Consider the following 24,423-nt stretch of genomic DNA (forward strand, 5'->3'; position numbering starts at 1 on the left):
AACATCACCGTAAAAACTAATTACGGTGGTGGTGTATCATACGAAGGAACTTTTCTCGTTGGTTTTTAACCGCCGACCAATTAATGAAATTCTTTTTTTTTTTTTTGAATTTTTTTTTTATCGTGAATTACGGCGAAAGAATCCAACGAGAAAACGGTTGAGGTTCGTTTTAGTTCTTAAATAACCATTTTAACGCGAATTTCTGTCGCGTGAAATTACAATCCAATAAAAATCGACTGATTTTGTGAAATTGTAGCGCGTGAAAAAACGTAGTAAAGTGAGAGTAGTGTTTGTCTGGCCGTTACTTCAGTTGAGGTACGATGATTAAGTAGATTTCGGATTCTTCCGAAAAAAGTGTAGAGGTTGTTTGCCGTACACGTGGCGGATTTGGGGTGTTTTGTTGACTGTGAGTCTTAGGGGGTCCCAATTTATATTGTTTGACTTTTCCCTTAGTCAAAATTCTTTGTACTTGATTTATTCATCCAAAAAAATTCAATTTTGTTTAAAAAGATTTTACTTCTCTAAGTTGTACTTGTATGAATTAGTACTTTTGATGTATGGAGTTGGAGATTAGATAGACAGAGTTATAGATAGGGCTGAAAATCCCTGATTCGACTCGATAACACGACTCAAATCCGACCCGAATTTACTGAGAGAAACCTGAACCCAAACAACCCAAATTCGACCCGATTTGATTCAAATTTCATATTTCGTAATAATATTAAGTTTTACAATATTTTTGATTTTTGATTGTATCTAAGCATAACTCGTCCCGTTGACCCGAAATTTGATCCGAACTCGTTTTGCTGACCCGAATTACCACCCCTAGTTATAGACCTATTAAATATAGGTGATGAACTAAAGTCTAAATACTACAAATTATTTCATGGATGATGAAGTTTCTCATTATTATTGTTATTGTTATTACTTTTAATAATAAAGACCACGTTATAATTTACAATAAGTGTATTTAATTATTATTTATTTTTATTGTCAAAGGAATTATGTGCTCATTAAATTAGAATAAGTAGAAACTGATGGTGCATTATTGATGCCTTTAGTAATAGATGAACGATGGATATATAAAAGTTGAACGTGGTAATGATAAATTATTAAATTACTTTTGGAATTACAGCTCCTAAAAAAAAAATTAATATTAAATTTTCACCTAATCAAAAGATCTTTAAACTGGTATTAATTGCGGATTTCTTTTTAAATGCTCTGTAAATTAGCTAGGCATGAAAATTCATTGATATTGATAGTAATCCAATCAAAGTATCTCAAAACTATTATAAACTGTGGAATGCATATTTTAATTTTTAATTACAAGTCTAAAATTGAATGATAAGTCAAATATATTATGTTATAAATGCTACTTGTATTAGTCTTTTTGAAAAACTTTTCAAAAACTTTCATTAAATTAAATGTATACTAACTTATACGCAATATTTCTTAAAAAAAAAAATTAAAAAATAAAAAAAGAACTTAATACCATTATAAAATACTACTTTATTTTTTTATTCGTATCTCTTATGATTCTTTAATCTTTTACGGAGTATCATTTTAGAGAATATTCAACATTTATTTATTGTATATCACTCCATATTTACAAAAAGTAAAAGTGTATTTCGTGATTAGTATCTTGATCCTATATAGTTTGACAAATTTGTCATAGTTTTGATGTGATCTATTATATTCTAGATTAATTTATCTGTTTTAAATATCTTAGGTCTCCAAAAGTTACCCTTGCCCTTAATTCACACACTAGCCAATTGGTCATAACTCATAAGATCCCTAAGATAATCCTCTTCTCTCACATTATTGTTGACCTTTTTCTCATAAAAAAAGTAATAAGAAAAAATATTGCGAGCTTTTTTTTTTTTTGACTTTTTTTTTTCAACTTTTATATATATATATTGGAATGAGGAATTTTTCTTTTGTGTATTGATGCATGATTTAAGGGTTTGAATCTACTGCCTTTAAAAGAGGGTGAACTTATGTGTCGAATTTGCATTAATCCTATTATCCCCAACTTCTTTAACCATCCTTTGTGTCGAATTATCTGTCTTATTATTCTCTTATCTTACTTTGTTTTATTAGAGAGCAAGTAACCCATGTTTAACTACCTTCTAACTATCAAGGGTTGAAAATATATCATACCATAGTATTTTATTATACTTTGACTATTTGGATTTGACTAGAAAGTAAAAAAAAAAGGCTAATTAGGATACACGTGTGATGGTTCATACGTGGCATGGGGTTGTTTTTTTCATGTTTAAATGGGTCTAATAAAAAAGTGGGGTCCATTTTTGCTGGGGTGTTTAAGATTAGCAAGTTTAAGTGACATCAATGGGAGCTTTGGTTTATGCTTTTTGGACTTTGTGGTTGGCAATGTTAGTAGTTAATTGACATGTTTGATGGTTACTCTTTCCTGTACTAGATAGTTAAAAAGGGCTTATTACTTTGTCTATTGGATCCTTGCCCTTTTTGGTTATGTCCTACTTTTTCTAGAATAACTGTGAATTAGAATCGATAACTCATATCAGACACGGGTACATGTTGTCAAAGTGTTAGATCGATTTTGATAATTTATGAAAATTTTACGCTTTGAATAAATATGTTAAGTTGAAGTATTCTTACTCATGTCGGATTGATGGATGTAAATGTAAGAGTCTGAGTAACATAAGTATTAAAGTTGATCTAAGTGAAATTGACGATAACTTTGTTTGACAACACTTAATACGAGAGTTCTTTAACTAGTACTACCAGCCAACCAAACAGGACAAGTTAGCTAATTGACAAACAAAATTGATAGGCAGTAGCACGCATAACAGCCTAAATAGACTATTTTTGTGTTAAACAACATTTATGACTATGTTTATTTCTCGTTTTTTTGTCACTCTTAATTGATAATTAAGCTACATTTTCATTAAAGAAAGTTATACTGGTATATGAAAGTATATCATTCCTAAGGAGTTGAATTGAGATACTTTCTCTATTTTAATTTTTACATGATTATCATGCCAATTTAGTTTTTCACAATAGTATTAAGCTGAAGTTTACTTAAACTACTTTGTCAAAAAAAGTTCACTTAAACTACGAAAGCATGAAGTGACTTATTATTTCGGGACATATATAATAAAAACACGACATTTTTAGGAATGAGAGAAAGCAAACTATTTGATAATATAGAGAAATTAAAGTTGTAAAAACCCATCATATAAAGTTGGTTATTATTTAGTGTAATGATGATTATAATTTTGCTTAAATGCCCATTTTCTGGCTAGATAGTTCCTACAAAATATACAATTTCACCAATGTTTATTTCCTTAATTAGGTATAGCTAGACTTGGTGGTGCTCATGGTTTTTGGTTAAAGTTTGGAATTTTATAAATAAATTGCATGAATTTATAAGCTAAATTCCACTATATGTCTGGTATTTCCCTATTAATGTAGAAATAAATAAGTGGTCATATCATTAAACTTTTTTTTAGAAAATGCCTAACTTTTGGTTTCTGTCAAAACCAGTCCAACTTAAATGCTTAATGATTGTATATTAAGCTTTCTTAATCTGTGGTTTAATGTTATAACCTTGTTTTTATGCAGCTAATCTCCTATTTTTTGAAGAGCTGCAAAAATCAAATACTTCACCACACTTTTGCAACTCTGCTTCAATAGGTATTTCATCCTTCACTATTGTTCTAGATTTACTTGGCAATTATGTTACTCGAGCTCAGGTACTTGTCTTAGACATGCATAGGTATTTGTCCAAGAGTTAGACTCGACTATTATATGAAATGTTTCCGTGTTCTGTGTCCAAATTGAAAATAGTTATTATATTGTTAGCTTCTCCTTGAGCAAATCCGCCATTGGGTCAGTCAAGATTTAGTTGTTATCATCATAAACACTTCTAACTTGTAAGCCATTTATTTATTTATTTCTTGACTTAGATGAGAAACCTTGTGCCAGCTTCCAGGTTCATGTATCTCAATTCTCAATCTTTGTTTTTTCATAATATATTATGATATTGATCCAACTACTTTTTTGTTCCAACTTTCATAATTGCTGTTTATTCTCTAATTTTTTCTTACATTGCAACATCATTTTCACATCCTGTTGTACCTGTTGGAATTAGATTATGATACTAGTAGTGTCAATAACATAGAGCTGATATTTTGTGTGTTGATCATCATGTATTCGCGCAATTATAAGTCTTGGGGGAACCATGGTGTTATAGAATGGAGTGTTGATATGTCATAGACGAAAACATATGATAAGTTAAATCAACTACTACGTATAATCAACAGAAAATCTAAGGCAGACATCTCTAAATCAACTTCAGGTGTGTTAAGTTTAATTTATCAAGAAGAGTACGTTTCGTTGACTTGTTATCCTGAGTTTTATGTGGAGAATAGTTCAAGTCAGTATGCATTGCTGTCATGAGGTCAGTTCTTAGGTGTTGTGTTTCTTAACCAACTATTTGATAATGTATTAGCATCCATAATAGCTGATGCCACATTTTCCATAGTCTGAACTCTGAAGGCGACTTATCAAGCTGTCATAGATGTGTGCATATATTTTAAGCTTGGGAAATCTCTTCACTTTCGTTGAAACTTCTTGTTAGTTGTGCCCAAATCTGTTATTACGAATATGATATATAGGAATCATAGAGCTGTTGATATATATAACTCACCATGTGTGATCACATGTCCATGTTTTGTTTTCTCATTTAAGGTTTTCTGCCAATACTTAAAAACTTATGGTTAGTTGGGGTAGAGTTTTGATTTAATTAATTATCGTATACTATATAATAAGCGGCGCAGGTGATAATCTGTTTACATATGTGTGAGTTTCTGTGATTTTGGAGTCTAGAAAACCAAGGTGGATCTAAATCATTAATTTTTACTTAAACTGTCTGCGCTGTCAGATGATATCAGTTTCTGAAGTGCAAATGCTGTCAGTTTATGTTAATTTATTCGTTATGTCAGATGAATCGAGTTTATTAATTGGTAGTTGAAGCTGATTTCTCGGGTTTACACCATGATAGATTTCCCAATGATTTGGACTGCATATCCATTTTAGATTCTGCATAACTGAGCTTTTTTACTAGGATTAGAAATTGTACTCTTTTTGCAGATAGGGAATACATGCTTCTTGCCATTTCATGATTCTTTATTTTTTTGATAAAGGCTTTTCATGATTTTGAAAAGCCAATCCAGAGGTTGTTTAACTTGTTTTAAAATAATTTCTGTCTCTTATCACTCGAATACTATTTAACTAATGAGCTCAACGATTATTAATTATATATGGAACCATGCTTTAGGTACGTACATCCTATAAACCAAAAGAATTCGAAATCAAACAATGTTTAGTGGCTAGGAGTTTTGTTTCCTAAGTTGGAGATTGGATGATCCATTAGCCTTTGCCTTCTTTTTGAACCAAAAAAGAGAAACCAACAACATTTGGTTGATTTCAGTCTCTTATGCAATGTGTATACTCCAATATCTGACTAGGTGAACATGAACAATGTTTTTCTTAAGTACAATTGGTTTGAAGCTCAATTATTCTCGATTGTACCTTGTAACAAACTACATTAGATTTTCTTCATGGTTTTGTACATTTGATTAAAAATCGAGTCAGGTAGTGTGTAGTGCAGTAATCTATCCTTTTCTAAGGTTTGTTTTCGACAGTAATGCCAGAGAACCATTTTTTTTTTGTTAAACTTAGGAGCCTAAAAATTAATTAAAGCTAACAGAGCTTTCATGATCCCAAATTTTTGAGAAAAATGAGAATAAAATATTATTTGGCCAGCTTGCTTGTCAGTTTGTGACTTTCTAATCCATAAATTTGTCTTTAAACTTCATGACTTCATGTGATTGGTGAATAAGAGTATTTGTTCTTTTAGATTTTCATTTTTATTCAAAATTCTTACATCAACTACAAATTCAGCTGCAGGTTCAACACTTGTACCTTCTAGTGTTAATAATCAGCAAGCAAGTTCGTTTAAGGTAAAGATTGCGTGGTGTTACTCGTTTTTTATGTTTCATATATAGCCTAACATTATTGACTTGTTGGGCTTGTAACCTTTCCTAGATGAAGACTTGCTAAATCCTGACATTCTGTTTTCAATTGATGTATGAACTTAGATGATGAGAAACAAGTTGAGCAAGTTGTTCAATGCAATAGGGATTTTCAAACGTCCCTCGAGTTCACAATCTCGTGGATTTGCATCGAATGTACGCAATGAAAGGAGTAGCATGGTGACACCTGAACCATGTGAACAGAAGGCATTAACACCAAATGCTGAACAAATATATGAAGAGTGGTTGGTAAGTAGAAAATCCAGAAAGTTTTCCTCTGAATCATTCTCATTTTCTGTAGTAATGTGTTATATGTATCATAATCTGTCTCATTGTTTTTGTAGATTGATCATCCCTCGGCATTGAACTCATTTGAGGAACTGATGAACACAGCAAAGGGAAAGAAGATCGTTATGTTTTTAGACTATGACGGGACACTCTCCCCCATTGTTAATGATCCTGAATTAGCCTTCATGTCTGATGCGGTAAAAAAATAATCTTCCTATACACTTGTACAGAATGCACTAGGCTTTTTATTTAGTGAGACTATGAGATATCTTACTGTTAATTTTCTGATATGGGTGCATCGTGTTTGTTGTGCAGATGAGAGCAGCATTACGTGAAGTTGCAGGGTTCTTTCCAACAGCAATTATCAGTGGAAGAAGCCGAGATAAGGTAAGTTCATCTGTTATTAGTTACAGCATTTTCCCTGTTTTGAAATATAATATTCTGGTTCCTAAAACATCTATAGAGTGTGAGTGTTGCTATATGCTAATACAAGTCTTCTAACATTCTGTTAGGTACATGGCTTTGTTAAATTAGATGAAGTATATTATGCCGGGAGCCATGGTATGGATATCATGGCTCCGCCAAGGAAGCAGAAGTCTGGTGACTACAATTACCAGCCTCCAGTTGCTGTCGAAAAGGTTTGTTGTAGGCCTCCTCTTTTATTTGATACATAATTGTGTTCGATACAATAAATTACCATAAATTGACCTTTCTTATGGACTAATGTAGGATAACTCTGTAGTCTTTCAACCTGCTCAAGAATTCTTGCCTGAAATCGAAAAGGTAAGCTAATGATTAGGCAATTTCTTGTAAAGAAATCTAATAAACATAAGGCATAATCATTATGCAGGATGTTATTTTTCATGACATAATATCTGAATATTCGATTGTCATAATAGATATATGATGAGCTCGAAAAGGCAACAAAGGAGCTAAAAGGGGTGACAGTTGAACACAATAGATTTTGTATCTCCGTTCACTATCGTAGAGCTGAAGAGAAGGTAATTCATGCAGAAGATAATTATTATTATGCAAATTTTTTTACAACAATTAAACAAAATGTACCATCTGATAATATACTGCTTGGGAATTGCAGGTTCATTCTGATGTCAAAAAGGTTGTGAAGGAAGTTTTGAAAAAACATGCTCGATTTCATGCTACTACTGGTAAAATGGTAAGATGAAAGGCTATTCAATTGCAGAACATCTGAATAAATTTAAATCGATTTGTTCTGTGCACTTAATTGATTGTAAGACTAATGCAAGGCACCATTTACAGGTTTGGGAAGTACGTCCATCTATAAAATGGAATAAGGGTAATGCTCTAGAATACTTACTCGACACTCTAGGTCTAGCTGAATCGAGTGATGTCCTTCCTATCTACATAGGAGATGATAGAACAGATGAAGATGCCTTCGAGGTATTTGCCTTCTCATACTTGATTCACCTACTCGTTTTATAGGATTATTTTGACCCAGGGGAGGATATTCATTGGGGCTCATAAGGTTTGGCCTCTATAATTTTTATATACGTGCGTAATAATAAAAATATTATGTCAAGTGACAGATCGAGCAACACTTTTAAGTAAGCTCTAATTAACGAAAATTAAATTTTAATCTAACATAGATACTTTTACTACTTAATTAAAAAAAAAATATTAAAATTTATTTGTATCGAGATTTTAAATTTTTACGCTCGAATCATAACATTACATATTATTACATATTTATTTCATAACTCACAACTTATCAACTATAAATCCAAAATAATACATATTTTTAAATTACATTATTTTTTTTTACATAGATTGTACATGTATTGCTTTAAACTGGGTACTTGATAATTGTTTTTTGTTAATAGTTAGAAATCTGTAATTTTAATAGAAGTTATTAAAGTTCAAAATTTGGCCCCCATACCTTTTAGTCTAAGGTCCGCCACCGTTTTGCCCTGACATTCGACATTTTGCATTTTTATAGACCGAAAAAAACAGCGTGACTAAACAAAATGTTCTTGCAGGTGTTACAGAAAAGAGGACAAGGATTTCCAATTCTTGTGTCACAAAATCCTAAGGAGACAAAGGCGTCGCATTCCCTGCGTGATCCTTCTGAAGTACTAACATTCCTACTAAGATTAGCAAAATGGAGAAAAAATTCGGGATTATAAAGTAAAGGAAGCACTTGAGCTAGTGAGGTTTTTTTTATGATGGCCAAGTGATTGTTTATGGAAATATGTAGTTTGTATATAGAATTAAAGGGAATAAGTAAGTTAGAGAACTAGTGCAAGATAGAGGACAGAACTATTAGTTAGTAAGTTGTTTTGATATTTTGCTGACAATTCGGCACCTTTTCGTATCATCAAACTATGTTTTATTGGCCTAGAATGAACAAAGTTTTCTTGCACCAAGGCTTTTGTTCAGTATGATTACAAGTGAGGAATTTGTCACTTGCTATCTGGTATAATGAACACCTTGGTAGCTACTACATTCTCTTACAAAAAATATCAATTACTACCTTTTAAACTGCATCACAATTACTATTTTAACCTTATCTTGTTTTTTTTGGCAAATTTTGCCTAATTTAACATCATAACAATGGGACAGGATAAATGTTGGCAATTGCATCCATCCCATCCCCGTGTAACATTATTATTCTCATCTCTGTCGTGAGTCTAAATTTCATCTCATTCTCGCCCCCACCTCCACTTGGATATTTCATACCCACCTAATCCTCACCTTCCCCACCCCGCTACACACCTAATCCCGGGCAAGAGCCACCTAATCCTCACCTCCAAAATATAACAGTATTACATAGTAATACATTACAAGCAAAGTAAAAAATTTCACCTAATGGGTTAATATTACGCAATCGATGTTTTCTTAATTGAATTACATAGAATATTTTTATAGCTCACAAATAATACTCTAAAGTTGCAAATAATATAAAACGGAGGTAGTACAAATATATTACATAATACTATATTTACAACTATAATTCACTTATGTTTTTGTAATAGTAAAAAGTATATATATATATTTTTTTTTTTATTTTACATATATGATTGCAGATATGAGATGGGTACAAAGTAGGATGAGTATAATCAAAAATTCATCCCACCCCATCAACCATGGTGGGTATTGGGTATGATATTTAACCCCATCTCCGCCCCACTACTTTCCATCGAGACCTAATGTGCATGTCTCCTACTTGACCCGCCATGCTAACATCCCTAATCATAATACATCATTCCTCGTTGATTAAATATATTGAATTTTTTTTAGAAAAAAATAAATAAATAAATAAATAAATAAAAATTCCCACTCTTTCTTTTCTTTGCTTCAATGTTCATCACTAATTTTGCCAAATGCCTATTTTTCCGGGTAGTAAATAAACCTTATATGAAGTGTTTAATATACTCCACCACTATGCACAATAATATTGCCATGTACTCTCTCTGATTCTAAGTGTTCTTCCCAAATTTCATTGTACTATCAATACATTATTCTAACCATAAATATCTATAGTTGAATATTAGAAAAATAAAATAAAAATATACTTATATAACAATTGGATATTAATAAATTACTCATTAAATTGAATCAGATAAAACCCAACATGACTTGTAAATTGAGAGTAATTTAGAAGATTTAGAAGATTTAATATAGTGAGAGTAATTTAAAAGATTTTCTCAACTTATAAATAGTGCCAAGAATGATGAGAAAAAAAAAAAAAAAGGATTAGAGGGATTAATATTTTCGAAATTTAACTAAATATCACTTGGTTTTTAGGCAAGGCAGCTAAATACAGGAGAGGTGTAGTACCGCAGCCAAATACAGTAGCCACTACTTTAATGACTTGCAACAAAGAAGCTTTGAGAGTTAAGTAGCTGAAAGCTCTGATTGGAGCAACTTTCATTACAATGGTGGCTTAGAGATTACATAAAATTACAGCTGGAAGTAGCCCATTTCAATAGGCAAACAACACTTCGATTACTAATTGAATCATGTTTCTCCCGAACGCCTTGTTCTATACTAGGATGGAACTCATGGGAGCTCCTCGAATTTGAGACCAGACACCCGACTCCTGAAATTTTCAGTTCGGAAGAATCCTCGGGGGAAACACAAAATGATGATACATCAATTATGTCCAAATCGATCCCTCCATCAATGTTGATCAGAGACGCTCTTTTTCAAGCAACTTAGGTGCAAAGCTCAAGTAGAGATTGGTCCTCTGATGGAATACGCAGGAACTGCAACTAACATCCAAGATCTTAGTATGTTTGGCGCAAAAGGCTGTGGATGCAGGTCTCCAAAACATGCTTTTAACTGGCATAAGAGATGCCCAAGCAAGAGAACCCATGTGTTCGCCTCAATATTCAGGCCAAAAATTTAAAGTCCGTCAGCTCTGCAAGTTCAGAAAAAGATGTCACCAAGCCAGATACTATTCCAAGGATAGCGGTGCTGCTAAGGATTAATATGCACAGTATACTGTAGACTATTTGGTGGGATGGAGTCATCAACAATCCTCAAGTTTGACTATCACATTAAGAGTCAAAGATAGAAGTAGACACATCAAGTAACATATACCATTGGCGAAACACTTCACGAGGAGAAAAAATAGCAATGTACAGTGTACATGCAACATCACTTCTATCCATGTCAATACTGGAATAATCAGAATAAATATTTAGAAGGGCAGCAGAGTAAGCAGTTTACCGCGGGAACCTTGGGGGAGACGCATAGTCTGGTGAAGGAGGTCCTGTATCTCCCTCGTAATTTTGCAGTTGCTCTTGTACCTCTTCTGTTCCTACAATTTGCTCTCGTCCAGCAGAACCAAACTGACGTTCAATCTGGGAATCATAAGCAATGGTCTGAAGATAAGGATATAGCATAACAAAGGGGGGACGACCATCTCCAGATTGAGAAACCTCATTATGGTATTCAGAACATGTCTGATACACCGAATAATCAGTATCATAACAGCCATTCCATGTAGATTTTGAAGTAGCTGGATCTTTTGGGAAGCGATACAACTGATATGAATTTTTCCGGAAGGTATCACAAGGTCTATCAGTTTGGGAATAGCTAGTAACTGACCGGTCTATCTTTGAGATTGTCTTGTCATTTCGGTATCGAGGTTGAGCACGACCAGAAAATCGTGGCTTCGAGCTGGAATTCCAATTTGCTTCCCTCTCCCCATGGTGCTCATTCCTGTCAAGTTTGGAGTCTCCTTGATACTGTCTGGGGGTAGAATATTGGGGGGGATCTCTGAGAACGTTCTGAAAATTTTCATGAATTGAAACAAATTATGCAAAAGTTATAACTCATAGTCTTCTACACTAAAAGTCTGACAGTGCAAGACAGAGTAGTGACAGACGGTATAACCAATAACCAGATGCAAAATGATGCAAGTTGTAAACTAACATGTTCTTATGGCTAATATAGGGAAACCAGATAATTATCCAAGTATCAGGCACGGTCTGATATGGCCCAGATGTAACTTTATCCACTCCTTACAAATCAAAGAACGACTTCTTATGGCCAAGGAGTCGAAGATTATAGACAGAACAAAGAGTGGCAAGTATTATCATCTGAATAAACTTTAAATGATGGATAAAGCTTGTTTAAAGATTATTATATACGAAAAGGACATAATGAGCTCTTAATTATCACCAAACAGAAAGCTGCCAACACACCACAATAATACGACAATCCAATTTGATGAAAGAAAGCAAAATATTTCAGTCATGTTCTAAACATGAGATGCAAAAAAGGCAAGTATTAAATCAGAACATAGAAGTGCATTGTAACCATTGATATAGGCAGCAAAAACAATAAAAAAAACTGCTATATAGTGTCAATTGGAAAGAGTCTTACTGGATTTGGGAAATAAGTTCCAGTTCCATTGCGGTGTTTAGGAAATTCTCCACCACATTGCCTTGAGACACTAGCAGGCTTAATGGAACCTGACTGCTGTGCTTCTGAAACGGGCACTGGATGAGAAAAGATACTGGAATTCCCAGAATATGGTGATCGAGGAGCATCAAATGGGATATTCCCCTGAAGTTGTACAGGTGGTACATATACAGAGGGAGGATGGACAAAAGGATGCTGAAATTGTAGGTTTTGACAGAAACGCCCATACTGAAGATTCTTCCAGTGGCTAGCAAAGTCGCTGTTGAATATGTCAGGTCCACACTCATCAGAATCTTCTCTGGATGTAATCCTTTTTGTTGAACCAATGCTACTACTATGGCTCAACCGCTCTAGCCCATTAGCTGAATCTGAGCTATGGCTAGACTGGGTCAAGGAGAAGGTAGACTTCTCCCTATCCATATCATCATGACTGGCAGGTGCTGCAGAGGTTCCTGTTTCAGCGCTTATATTGTATACAGGTACCATTGTGACAAAAGGCACAGGTAGTCCAGCGGGATAAAAGGCAACTGGTAAGACTGGATGATTGTGACTAATACCCTGCTGTGGACCAGGCCGTACCAAAAAAGGAGAAAAGGGAAACATTGAATTTGGATAGTTCATATGAGCTTGCCCATACCCAGGTAACTGATGAACCTCCATGTGTGAGGAAGTAACAGATGAGGAAGCAGATTTATCATCAACATCATCATCACAAGTAAGATCAACAGATCCTTCCTCATTTAGCCATTGGCATTTAACTACCGGAGAGGGATTTTTTGAAGAATTTGCCTTCTTTGTCCCTGGGTATCTCGCTGTATTGTTTAGTTTGGAGGGTTTTCCATTCCAAGAACTGTCTGAAGTTGCCTTTGTCTTATAGGAATTAGCAGGAGAAGAAGGTGATAATCTAGAACTAGCAACAGAAAACTCCTTGCTTTCATGATCACCCTCTCTCATCAAATCAGCTTTACTGTTTGTCCAGAAATCATGGTCATCATCGAGATGATTGACTTCTAGTGATGCTGAACCACTATTTAAAACCCCCCTAACTTCTTCATCAGGTGTAAGTCCAACAGGAATTAATTGGCGATAAGAAGGTGCTACAGAGGTACCATCAGAATGATGCACAACGTCACCCCAATCAGACTTAAGAGGCGCAAAATTTAATGGCCTTGTACCAGCATATTTTTGGGGTCTGGTTCCAGGAAAAGGAGGTGGCATTGAAACAAACTGATGAGAAGCTAGATTCACAGGCATCTGAGCATGCCCACCATGTTTCTGAACCCCAGAAGAAGACATCAGGTTTACAAAGTCTTGTCCCACCTGGAGTCTCTGATTTGGATCATTACCTGCAGAAACTACAGGTTTTGTAGAACTAGCAGGTCTCCTTACATAACAATTCACAAAAGGATTTTCCATCATGCCAGAGTCTCTCATTCTTCTGTTGTACTCAAATTTTGAGCTGGCAACCTCATTTACCTTTTCGGTGATCTTATGCTTGCGTAGAGATGCAGCCTCATTAGACAAGCTAGTCAGTTCAGGACTAGAAGATGTCCTAGCAAACTGCGGTGTGGCATGCCCTTTATTTTGCAAGATATTCGCCATGCAAATTCTTTCTCTTTCATTCAGTTGCTTCTTAGTAGGATTTTTCCTCTGAGTATAATATTGATCCCAATCAGAAGACATGTGAGTTCCTGATTCTTTCTCATAATCCTTCTGCCCAGGAGAATGCAAATCTTTGTGCACATCAATGGCCTCAGCTATCTGATTCACAGGAAGGATACTAGGCTGCATCAAAAAATCAATAGAGCTTTGAGATTCATCAACCTGTGGATACTGACTCAAGTTCTCTGTTGAATTATCAACAAGTATATGTTTTCTGCGATTTCCGTCATGGTTGGAGTTGACCAGTGGCGAGTGAAACACATCAATTACGGGTATGTCAGGACGGACACGTTTCCCATGTCTATCCCATGTGTTCACAAAGAACTGGTTCACTACAGCAACTATATTCTCTTCCTGGCACTCGAGTATTCTAGTCAGCTGTTGGGCCCCAAAACTGAAGGCGCTGCGAATTCTATAAAAGTTGCCTGAACATATACATAGAAATAGAATGATAAGTGCATAAAATTGGTCATTAGATAATCCTCTTCACCACAAGATAAATGCCAATAAAGAATCAGGACAGACTCGTGATCAAGAAACAGAAATAAGGAAAATACCAAGGAATGTAAAAAAGACAAATTCAAATATGAAAACAAACAACACTATCAGGCTTGTCAAAACCCAAAACACAAACACTGAAACACACATATAGAGCACAGTCAATTCAATCTTTGGTTTATTTTGACGAAGCATACACTTCACACTTGTTTATAAAAATAAAAAAATAAAAAATAAATATATATATATATATATATATATATATATATATATATATATATATATATATAAACAAAACTCAGACACACCATTATAAGTGTCAATGTGTCAATACATTGGTTACATTTATGCTCGATTTCAATTCCTCTCCTTTGATGCCTTTAGCGCCTTTAGCCAGTAAATTATCTCACCATATCATCATCTTATTATATTAGCTGTGCTCTCATCAAATAAAAGCATTTCCTGAGTAATCATTACCACTACAAGAGCAACATCAATATCAGCCACAATTTACTGATGGACTGTTGGCTACTTTTTAGAAAGGCTATGTAATCTTACCCTTCAAGATATCACAGGGTGAAGGTGGTGGTTGCTTTAGTGAAAGGAAGGAGCAAAGACGGTATACCAAGAAGTACAAGATAAAGACGAAAATACACTTCAAAACAATTTATAGGTTGTATAAACCAGAAATCAAAGAGAAAATATCTGTTCACAGAATTGCAAGAAAATTGACGCAACATTAGTAACTCCAGAACAGAAGTAGATGATAACCGGCAAGAAACTCCATGCACGAGGACATTAGAAAAAGGGAAATCGACAGAATGCCTAACAGGCCCCCTCCTCCCCAACCCCTCCCGAAAATCGTTTCAGTGGCAAAATGGTGGCATTCAACCTACTCTAATCACATAAGAGAAAGCATGACTCCAATTTCGAGTTTGGCTAGATGTACGTAGCATTTCCTTTCCATTTTTAACTCCATTACAGCTACATTTTGATATGATACTCATTTTCAATTGGTTAGTCACTCCATGCAAGCACTTCTCAAGATTCCATCTCAACAAAAACCAAATATAGGTCAATGACCATGATCTCTGTGAAATCTAAAGAAACAATCATTCATAGCACAATTCAAAGAACCTGCAAAAGATATTCATAGTAATATAAAGAAACAACTCATCACAAACAAGTTGGTCACAAGGGTATCAATTTATTTTGCCACCCAAACAAGCTTGTTAAAACTCATTTGGTAAGTAAAATAATGATTTTGAACAAAATATACATCATCTTGGTTCTATAGTACTTAATATTTCAAAAAGTTAGAAGTTCAAATTAAAAAAAAAATTAATACAACATTTTCCTACTTGGATTTAGTTATCAACATGCATGAAATTGAAACCTAATGACTAACACAGTAATATCTTTTTACTGCTTAATTTTCAAAATTTTAGCAGCACCGAACAGAAAGAATTGATAAGAAATATTCTAAACTTTACAAAGTTTGTATTGAGCTAAAAAATAACCAATCAAGTCTTCAAGCCTAAATTGACCCTCTATTATTCTGTAGAACTCTTACAGTGATGAATTCCAATATATAAAGCTTCATCATTCAAAGTACATACTACATAATTTTAGTCTAAGCCACTTGTTCATAATATTATATGGTTTGTACATCAACCAAATGTCAAGAACAAACGAAAAAACAATGCTACTGCAAGTCCATAATTACCTACTTTTACAAAGTGCTTAGCTTTAGGCGTAAGGACAGGGATAAGCACTACAAGTCCCACGAAGTTCTTGATTCCAACGTTAGTGAAAATTGACTCCAAGGTGTTCGTGCACATAATTCCCTCAAGTCCTCAACAGATGAATATTTTCTGCTCTAACAAAACTCATTAAGTATGCCTAAACAAAGCAGTAGCTTCAGCTTTAAAAACATATTATGAACAAGCATTTCTTGCTTCAATATACAAGTTTTGGAAAGACAGAAGGGAAAAGGCTTTTTTTAGAGACCAACTTACCTACATATTATGGTAAAGTTGTGGCTATAGCATAATATTATAATTGTTTGTGGTAGGTGTACATGCTGTGACTTTATGTGGGATAGAGTACTTTCTCTAACTTCACTTGGTTACAAAGAGATCTTTTCAGGCATTAGTGTTTTCCTTAGTTGACACACTAAAATCACCTTTTCCTTCAATGGTTTGTACTACTCACAGTTTAAATATGGGGTTGTGATTGCAATAACAATCATGCATCGAAGAAGTGTTTGCTGTAATATTGTGCGACAAGCCAAATAATGATCAGTATATGTCTTATATTGGTCGTATCAGCTGTCAGCTGACCTTAAATTGGTCCATCAAGGCCTTGCTTTGGACATATCTGCTCTGTATCAGCCATTAAGGGTATACATAATAATCCCTCACGACTAGGAAAATACTGATTCAGCAAGTTGGCAAACTAATCATATTGGCTGATATATATATAACCATCTACTCAATATTTGGACTAATAAAGTTTTTTTAGAAAGAACATAAAGTAGATAGTTTTAACTGATTGGGAAATAAGAGGAACATATCAACATTGTCGTCAAAAGAGAACTCCCTAACATTCCTTTGGGAAGCTCAAATTCTGAAAGCCCACAAATCAATATTACGCTTCTTATTAGTCACTTACTACATACAGCAGCCTTATGTAACAATTAAGCAGAAACCATGTCTAAATGTGTACATAGAAAATGTGATGGTTAAAGTAGATATTAGTGAGGCATCAGATTTCAAAACAGATAGTCAGCCATGAGGAAAAAAATTGTTTGGTAAGGAGAGTGCACTATGTTAGTCAGATACCTTTGCTCACACTGCGGCCAAGGTTGTTGTTTATTCGCAGGGGATCAACAACATTAAAATGTTTGGAAATGAAAGGTTGCTCTTGGTTATCTTGACCTCCAGCATAGACAGAATATGCTCTATTACAAGCATTAAGAAACATATTGTTCAGCAATAACTCTGCATCATCCTTTCGAGGAGGATCAGCTGCAAGCATTCAAACATAGACTGGACATCAGCCAAAATAAAATAAAATAAAATAAAAAATAAAAAATAAAAACTTCGTTTATTATCCAATTTCTGCAGCAATGATAACTACCTGTCATACCAGGAAGCGAACAAATCGGTACTGGACCCCTGAGGCTAATACAAAAGTTGGCCCAATCAAATTTACTAAAGAACTCCACAAAACGATAGAGGACCTACACATGGAAAACACTGTATATTAAAAAAAATTCCTTTACGAAGAAAGTAAAACAAAATGACTAAGGAATATAGAAAAATATTCATACATCTAGGATACGAAAAATCATAGGCAATAGCATAAACATACCTCAAGTGGCCCAACAAAGGAATTGTTGAAAACATGAAATATATACAAAACCAAGGTTTCCAGAGCATAAGTTGATATAAGTCCATGATGAGCCCCAAGTATACGGCTCTCGTAGTAACACCAAGCCTTGATTAGTATGATGCTTCGCTTAAATAAATGCTCTCGGTTAATCAAGTTGTCAACCTAAAATCCAAAATAAGTCGGTTACCAATGGCCATTTCATTTAATTAGATTAATCAAGAAATGATATGAGCCATACATATTACCATCATATATCAATATAACCAGGATGAGACTAAGGATGGGGTTAATGTCAAGTTGGAGCAATGGAGGCAAAGGTTGGAATCTAGAGGGTTTAAGCTAAGTCGGAGTAAGACTGAATATTTGGTATGTCGTTTTGGCACTCAGAGGGGGACAAGCAATGAAGTGGTGAGTTTGGATGGAAAGGATTTGACCATGAGTGAATGTTTTAAGTACCTAGGGTCGATCATCCAGAAGAATGGTGACATTGATCAAGACGTGACCCACAGGATTAAGTCAGGGTGGCTTAAATGGAGAGCGGCCACGGGAGTGCTATGCGACCGCAGCATTCCCTTAAAGTTGAAGGGAAAATTCTACAGGACTGCCATAAGACCAGTGTTGCTCTATGGTACAGAATGTTGGGCTTCTAAGAAAGAGCATATTAAAAAGATGGAGGTTACGGAAATGCGCATGTTAAGGTGGATGTGTGGAAACACTTTAAGAGATAGAATCAGAAATGAGGTTATTCGCAAGAAAGTAGGTGTGGCGGGCATTGTAGATAAATTAAGGGAAAATCGTCTGCGTTGGTTTGGACATGTAAGACGGAGACCCGAGGGTGCACCGGTGCGAAGAGTGGAAGAGTGGGACCATGGAGGGATTAAACGAGGAAGAGGGAGACCAAAGATGACTTGGTTGGAAGGAGTGAGGAAGGATATGAAGTGCATGGATTTACGTGAGGATGAAGTTTTGGATCGTAAGGGATGGAGGAGAAAGATTTATGTTGATGACTACACGGAATAATCAAATTTGGTTCATGTTAGCCGACCCCACTTTTGGGATTAAGGCTTTGATTGATTGATTGATTGATTGATATCAATATAACCAGGATATAGAAGCACACCTCTTCAAGAAAACAAAGTGTACACAAACCGCCAAGCTGGTTGAAAGATATGTCCACCACAGTGTTATCTACAAGGCACTTTATTAACTTAACCTGCAATATGTGCGAAGGTAAGGTATTATACTAGTTGATAACATTAGCCAAAAACACGGAGTTTTCAAATTTAAATTTAATAGTAACATTTACATTGATGTACCAAACTCTCATCCTATAAATCCAGAATTGTATGTTCATTGACTTAGGTAAATATTTTTATTATTGTATTTTACTAATATGACCGTAGAATAGACTTGCAACCCTCATCCAACAAAATCTAATAGTTAGAAAGGATCGTCCAGATTGTCTAACACACATCGTTTAGAGCCTGTAACTTATCAACAAGACCAAAGACCAGTACAGGACAATTTGGAGTGTCTCTTCAATCAAAAACACCACAAAGCTAGAAAGAGACAGTGAATGTTCAACCAAGACAAAGACCAAAAATTAACAATCCAAAAAAAAAAAAAAAAAAAAAAATTAAATTGAAGTGGTCCCTGCAAAAACAGCATAAATTTTTTGTCTCTACAGTCTACCAACTATATGTGAAAACCTTAGCCACAGGATTATAAATGCACTCAGTAATATATACGAGTATATAATAGACTACAAAGCAACACAAAGTAAATTTGACACGGAAGAAACTAAGAAACTACCTCAGCTTGAATGTACTGAACCTCTTTCACCTGGAACTCAGCATGCTCATTCTTTTCTTCCCTTCGCAACATATCCAGAACGCTATTAGCCCAATTATCTTTCAACTTAGGGTCTTCAGAAAAAGCAGTTAAATCAATATCCCCATCCGGTAGGTAAGTCTTAAGAGGTACGGAACCAAAGGTAAACACCTGTCAATAAGTCACAGATCCAAGATGAGAGGGATAGTAAGTTTAAATTTTCTGTTGCAGTACGTACAGAATCAAGAACTTAAGCATATACCAATGCTGTAAACAATCATTCGATCACAATCAACAGGTTCATGATTCACTCAGTTTCTCAAATACGAAATTGTCGACATGCTAGCATCATGATTTATATTTTCACTGAAGAAAAAAGGATTTTCTATAAGATTAAATACCTCATTTAAGAGAAATAAATGTTTCAATTTGTTTTTTAGATCCATTAAAGTTCAAAAGATCATTATGAGAAGAAAAATTGTCTCCTGGTGTTACTTTGAAACTCCTTTATATAATCTGAACATAGAAATTTTAACTAGCTTTATGCATGAGCTCTAATTATGTTGATATAATTAATTGACTAGAGAAATTTAATTCACAGCAAGATACCATCTATGTAGCTAGGACTTCTCATCCTTCAAGAGACACCCACGTGGCCACGTCATACAAAAGATTCATCATGCCAAACAATATAGGAAATGTGTGCCTTCATACCGTTGGTATGATCAAATCTCCCAGATCAAAATGACTATTGGCAAGACAACCCAAGATTTCGAGAACAGGACTAGAGGAAAGACAGGTTACTCATTTTGTACTTTCAAGATTATGTGAAAAATGTTCATTTGGATTCTAAGCAAGGTAATAGGGAAAATTCCTTAGGTTATGGGATTTCAATATCTAGAGACATGCAGATTCATAATTCAACCAGATTACACAACTCCAAAAGAAAATAATACTTCCTCAGTTCCACAAATATTGCAACAATTACCATTTATGAAGTTTCACGAATATTGCAATGTTCCTTATTTGCACAGGCTTTCTCTCTTTCTCTCTCCTCATCACATGGGTCCCTATTTTTATTCAGCTTTATCTCCCTCCTCTTCCTAAAATCTATGTCCCCTTCCCATGTAGCAATATTCGAGGAACTAAGGAAGTGTGTATATATATACCTCTTCTGTTTTTATTTACTTGCAACCTACCATTTTGGCACGTACTTTAAGGTCTTCATTAGAGTAGGCATACGGACAAATTAATTGACACAATTTTACCATCGACAAGAAAGAAGTGGTAAGTTGCAACGCTTTAAATTTTATAGCTTAATTCTTCCATTTATTTAGTCTAATCATCTTCTCAAATAACGTGTCAAAAGGGTGTGTTGCAAGTATAAAATATAGTATTGCTATGATAGATAAGTAGTCCCCTGATTCCAAAGGCTTGCAAGTTGCACTAAATCAAACAAGGAGTGAAATCCTAGATGTAAGTAGCAATTGAAAAAAGGTGACACACTTGGTGACTAAATATTTTGTTCCTCCTAAAAAAGTTCTAATCATTCCTTAACTCAAAATTTTCCATAGGAGTTCCTTTGTCACAAACAATGAAACAAATCTCACCCATTGAATTTTAAGGAATCCCAAGCACAGTAGTCACTCTTCTTACTTCAATTCTCCCCAACATTCAAAGAAAAGGAAGTAAGAATAAAGGTTTAAAAAAAAAAAAAAAAAAACTCATTGTCCGAAAAAAATATTGGAAACTTTAACCACTTAATTCATTCAAAAAACACATTAGGCTACTTCTTCATCACATGTACTTGTATAGAAATTTTTAGATAGGTGTAATGGATAATGGATTTGCATTTTTCATTTTTGGGTGTGCATTTGCGCACGAGGTAGATAAAATAAATTGAGTAGCTGTACAAAACTACAAATACTCCTTAGACTAAGTTTGTATTTTGGGTGTAAACCCTAATGCATGAAAGAAATTTAGGTATAACACATAGAAGCATTACACAACTAACCAAAGCTATCGTGATATAATCATGAAACAAATCATATAGAATCCACAAATGCCATAACATTATCAACAGATTAGTCCATACATGGGAAAAATAGATGCATATCCTAACTGGATCGGCGGAAACCAACACTTTAAATGAGTTCAAACCTTGCAAGGCAGACAATTTCCAATTAGACACTGCACATAGGATGCAACAGCATTCCTACGCTTCTCAGATTCCCAACTCGGCTGAATTCGTGATATAAGTTCTGCAGTTCTCTTCTCGGCTATAGCCCATCTTCCCGGGTCAAGCGGCCGAGTAACTGAAGCAGCTCCTTTCAATAATAGACCATTAGGTTGGAAGTCATTGGATTGCACCCAATCACTGTGACAATCCATCCTTAGATGGTATATACTCCACCCTCCTTTTCCTTATCTGCTCAAGACAATATATAAACAATTGAGTAAGAAATGCTATTACATTATAATGTAAAACATACATTTTCCATTTTCTCTATCAATAATTGCAGATATATGAAATTTGACATCAATTCATATGAAAAAACTCCTAATTCTCACTTCAAATTATTATAAAAACCCTAAATTTCATTGTGATCCTCCCGTTACAACCATAAAAACAATCAACAAACTTCAACAAAAACTGATCAAAATCCCTAACAGCAATTTCCACCAAAATTCACTTCGCAAAAAATGAACCAATGAACAACAACAGAATACTTCGAAATTCCCCAATGCTAAAAATGATGAAATTAATTACAACAAAAAGGAAAGAGAGAAAAAAAACAAAATTTAATTTAAAAATCGAGAATTGGAAAGAAAAAAATAATTGCTGAAAAATCGTTGAATTAAAAGAGCGTAGAAATTGTAAAGACCTGATAAATAAAGGATTGAATTTGTGAGACGAAGAATCAAGAGAGTAGCAAAGCAATTGTGAAATTGTAGAATTTGATCGAAATTGATGAAGTTCTGCTGCAAAGTTTGAGTTTTTATTGATTTTTGATTTTTTGATTTCTTAACAAAAAGAGTAGTGATAGCAGAGAGATAGAGAGAGAGAGAGGAGAGAGAGAGTAGAGGACAGGGTCAAAGTAATTTCTGTTGGGGTTATTTTGTGTGTTCTCTTCTTGTCAACGGTTGTTTTTATTAAAAACTAATACTAATACAAATACAAATAATGGCCAATAATTGCAATTTGGATACAGTTTACATGCATAAACCATATTAAATGACCTTGATGTTAATTTGAGTAATTTGGAGTATGAATAAGATATCATGTTGCATGCGAGAGATGAAAAAGGTCGATGTGAATTACTTCTTTTGTAAAAATAGTGGAATCTTTGGAGATTTGTGCAAATCACTTGTTGAGTTTTATGGGAGATATGTGTTCTAAAAGGTAAAATATCTTCCGTTGCATCATCATCCTCCAACATATGATCTCTACCTTTTCAACAAACCGGGCGTGCTATTCGATTCCTTGTTGGAAGATTTATTTTTTAACCTGACTTGTATGTCTAGGTTGAATCACAACATCCTACCATATGAAAAGAACGAACAAAATTTTAAAGTATTTTACATTAAATATAAAAATGATATATGACAAAATAAAGCCATATATATATATATATATATATATATACAAGGTTAAAACAAAAAATACAAACGCAAAATCTAATATAAAAAACTGACATTAAAAAAATTAATTGTGAACATAGAAATTAACAGGTTACATCTTCAGATCGGCTACATGAGAGCATCAGTTCTCACTTACGTACAGGGTTTATGATGACTAACTTAGATCCTTTAAATTATTTTCTTGGCATTTTTACTACTCGTACACTATCATAATTGTTTTTATCTCAGCAAAAATATGCAAATAAATTTTGGAGTTGTTAACTTGCGGCAACTCTAGTGGAAACTCAATCCAAATTCAATACATAATTTGGGCCTAAGTTTCATGATCCAACTCTTTATCACAGCGTTGCAGGAGCTATACAGTTTCTCATTTTTACTCGCCCTAGTATAGCGTATACAGTTCATTAAGTTTGTTTATACATGCATGACCCTATGGAGGCTCATTAATTATGATGCATTAAAACGCATCCCGCAATATATTTAGGGTTCCATTGATCACGGGTTACATTTATATCCTTTTATTCCTTTAGCTCCTACAAACTTGATCACTTGTATTAATGCAGGTTAAGGCAGCACTCATCGATCGACTTCCAAATATTGTTGTTTTCTAAGGGACAATCTCATTTCTTGGTCAGGCTACTGTTGTTTATTCTGATAATATCAATGCAATTTATCTTTCTCATAATCCCGTACAACCCCAATGCACCAAGCACGTTGAAATGGATGTCCGTGAGAAGGTGGCGTTGGGTCAAGTACGGGTTTTACATGTTCCTACATGATATTAGTTTACGGAGATCTTTACGATATGTCTACCTCAACAACTATTTAAGACTTTAGATCCAGTCTCAGCGTTTGACCTCCTCCCGCAATGATTACGGGGTGTGTGATAATATATCTGTAAAGATATCCTATCGTATTTAGGATATATGAGATTTATTTTGTATGATTATCTTTTGAGGTTTTCAAACACAGTTAAAACCGACATTGTAACTCCTATATGTATTGATCAATGGAAATTACTCCAATCTAAGGATATTTTATAATTTCATACCAGAGCTTTAATTGCAATTACAACATTTTGGGCCAAAAAAAAAAAAAAAAAAAAAAAAAAAAAAAA

General features: G+C 34.3%; 2 protein-coding genes across 2 annotated transcripts; one reads left to right on the forward strand and one right to left on the reverse strand.

The window, feature by feature from the left end:
* The first annotated feature begins 6,146 nt into the window (after positions 1-6,146).
* On the forward strand, positions 6,147-8,530 carry LOC145565578 (putative trehalose-phosphate phosphatase 7). Its single transcript, XM_081625534.1, has 9 exons — positions 6,147-6,329; positions 6,425-6,565; positions 6,684-6,755; positions 6,881-7,006; positions 7,098-7,151; positions 7,268-7,369; positions 7,465-7,542; positions 7,647-7,787; positions 8,384-8,530. The coding sequence occupies exons 1-9, from the start codon at positions 6,147-6,149 to the stop codon at positions 8,528-8,530; spliced, it is 1,044 nt and encodes a 347-aa protein (XP_081481660.1).
* Positions 8,531-9,914: 1,384 nt separating this feature from the next.
* Positions 9,915-22,766, reverse strand: LOC145562715 (uncharacterized). Its single transcript, XM_081623088.1, has 10 exons — positions 22,550-22,766; positions 21,825-22,092; positions 19,647-19,835; positions 18,955-19,047; positions 17,814-17,996; positions 17,580-17,682; positions 17,282-17,467; positions 12,240-14,365; positions 11,079-11,641; positions 9,915-10,767 (listed from the first exon to the last, which is right to left on the reverse strand). The coding sequence occupies exons 2-10, from the start codon at positions 22,053-22,055 to the stop codon at positions 10,752-10,754; spliced, it is 3,690 nt and encodes a 1,229-aa protein (XP_081479214.1). The 5' UTR covers positions 22,056-22,092; positions 22,550-22,766; the 3' UTR covers positions 9,915-10,751.
* Between the last annotated feature and the right edge of the window lie 1,657 nt (positions 22,767-24,423).

This window comes from Chenopodium album, chromosome 10, assembly GCF_948465745.1.
Source record: "Chenopodium album chromosome 10, dcCheAlbu1.1, whole genome shotgun sequence".
Classification (NCBI taxonomy): Eukaryota; Viridiplantae; Streptophyta; class Magnoliopsida; order Caryophyllales; family Amaranthaceae; genus Chenopodium; species Chenopodium album.

Coding starts and splice junctions, on each gene's coding strand:
- LOC145565578 (XM_081625534.1), top strand. CDS start 6,147: ATGATGAGAAACAAGTTGAGCAAGTTGTTCAATGCAATAGGGATTTTC. Junction 7,543..7,646: donor ATGCTACTACTGGTAAAATG/GTAAGATGAAAG, acceptor CACCATTTACAG/GTTTGGGAAGTACGTCCATC. Junction 7,788..8,383: donor CAGATGAAGATGCCTTCGAG/GTATTTGCCTTC, acceptor ATGTTCTTGCAG/GTGTTACAGAAAAGAGGACA.
- LOC145562715 (XM_081623088.1), bottom strand. CDS start 22,055: ATGGATTGTCACAGTGATTGGGTGCAATCCAATGACTTCCAACCTAAT. Junction 14,366..17,281: donor TGGCCGCAGTGTGAGCAAAG/GTATCTGACTAA, acceptor GTATATGTTCAG/GCAACTTTTATAGAATTCGC. Junction 11,642..12,239: donor GAACTTATTTCCCAAATCCA/GTAAGACTCTTT, acceptor GAAAATTTTCAG/AACGTTCTCAGAGATCCCCC.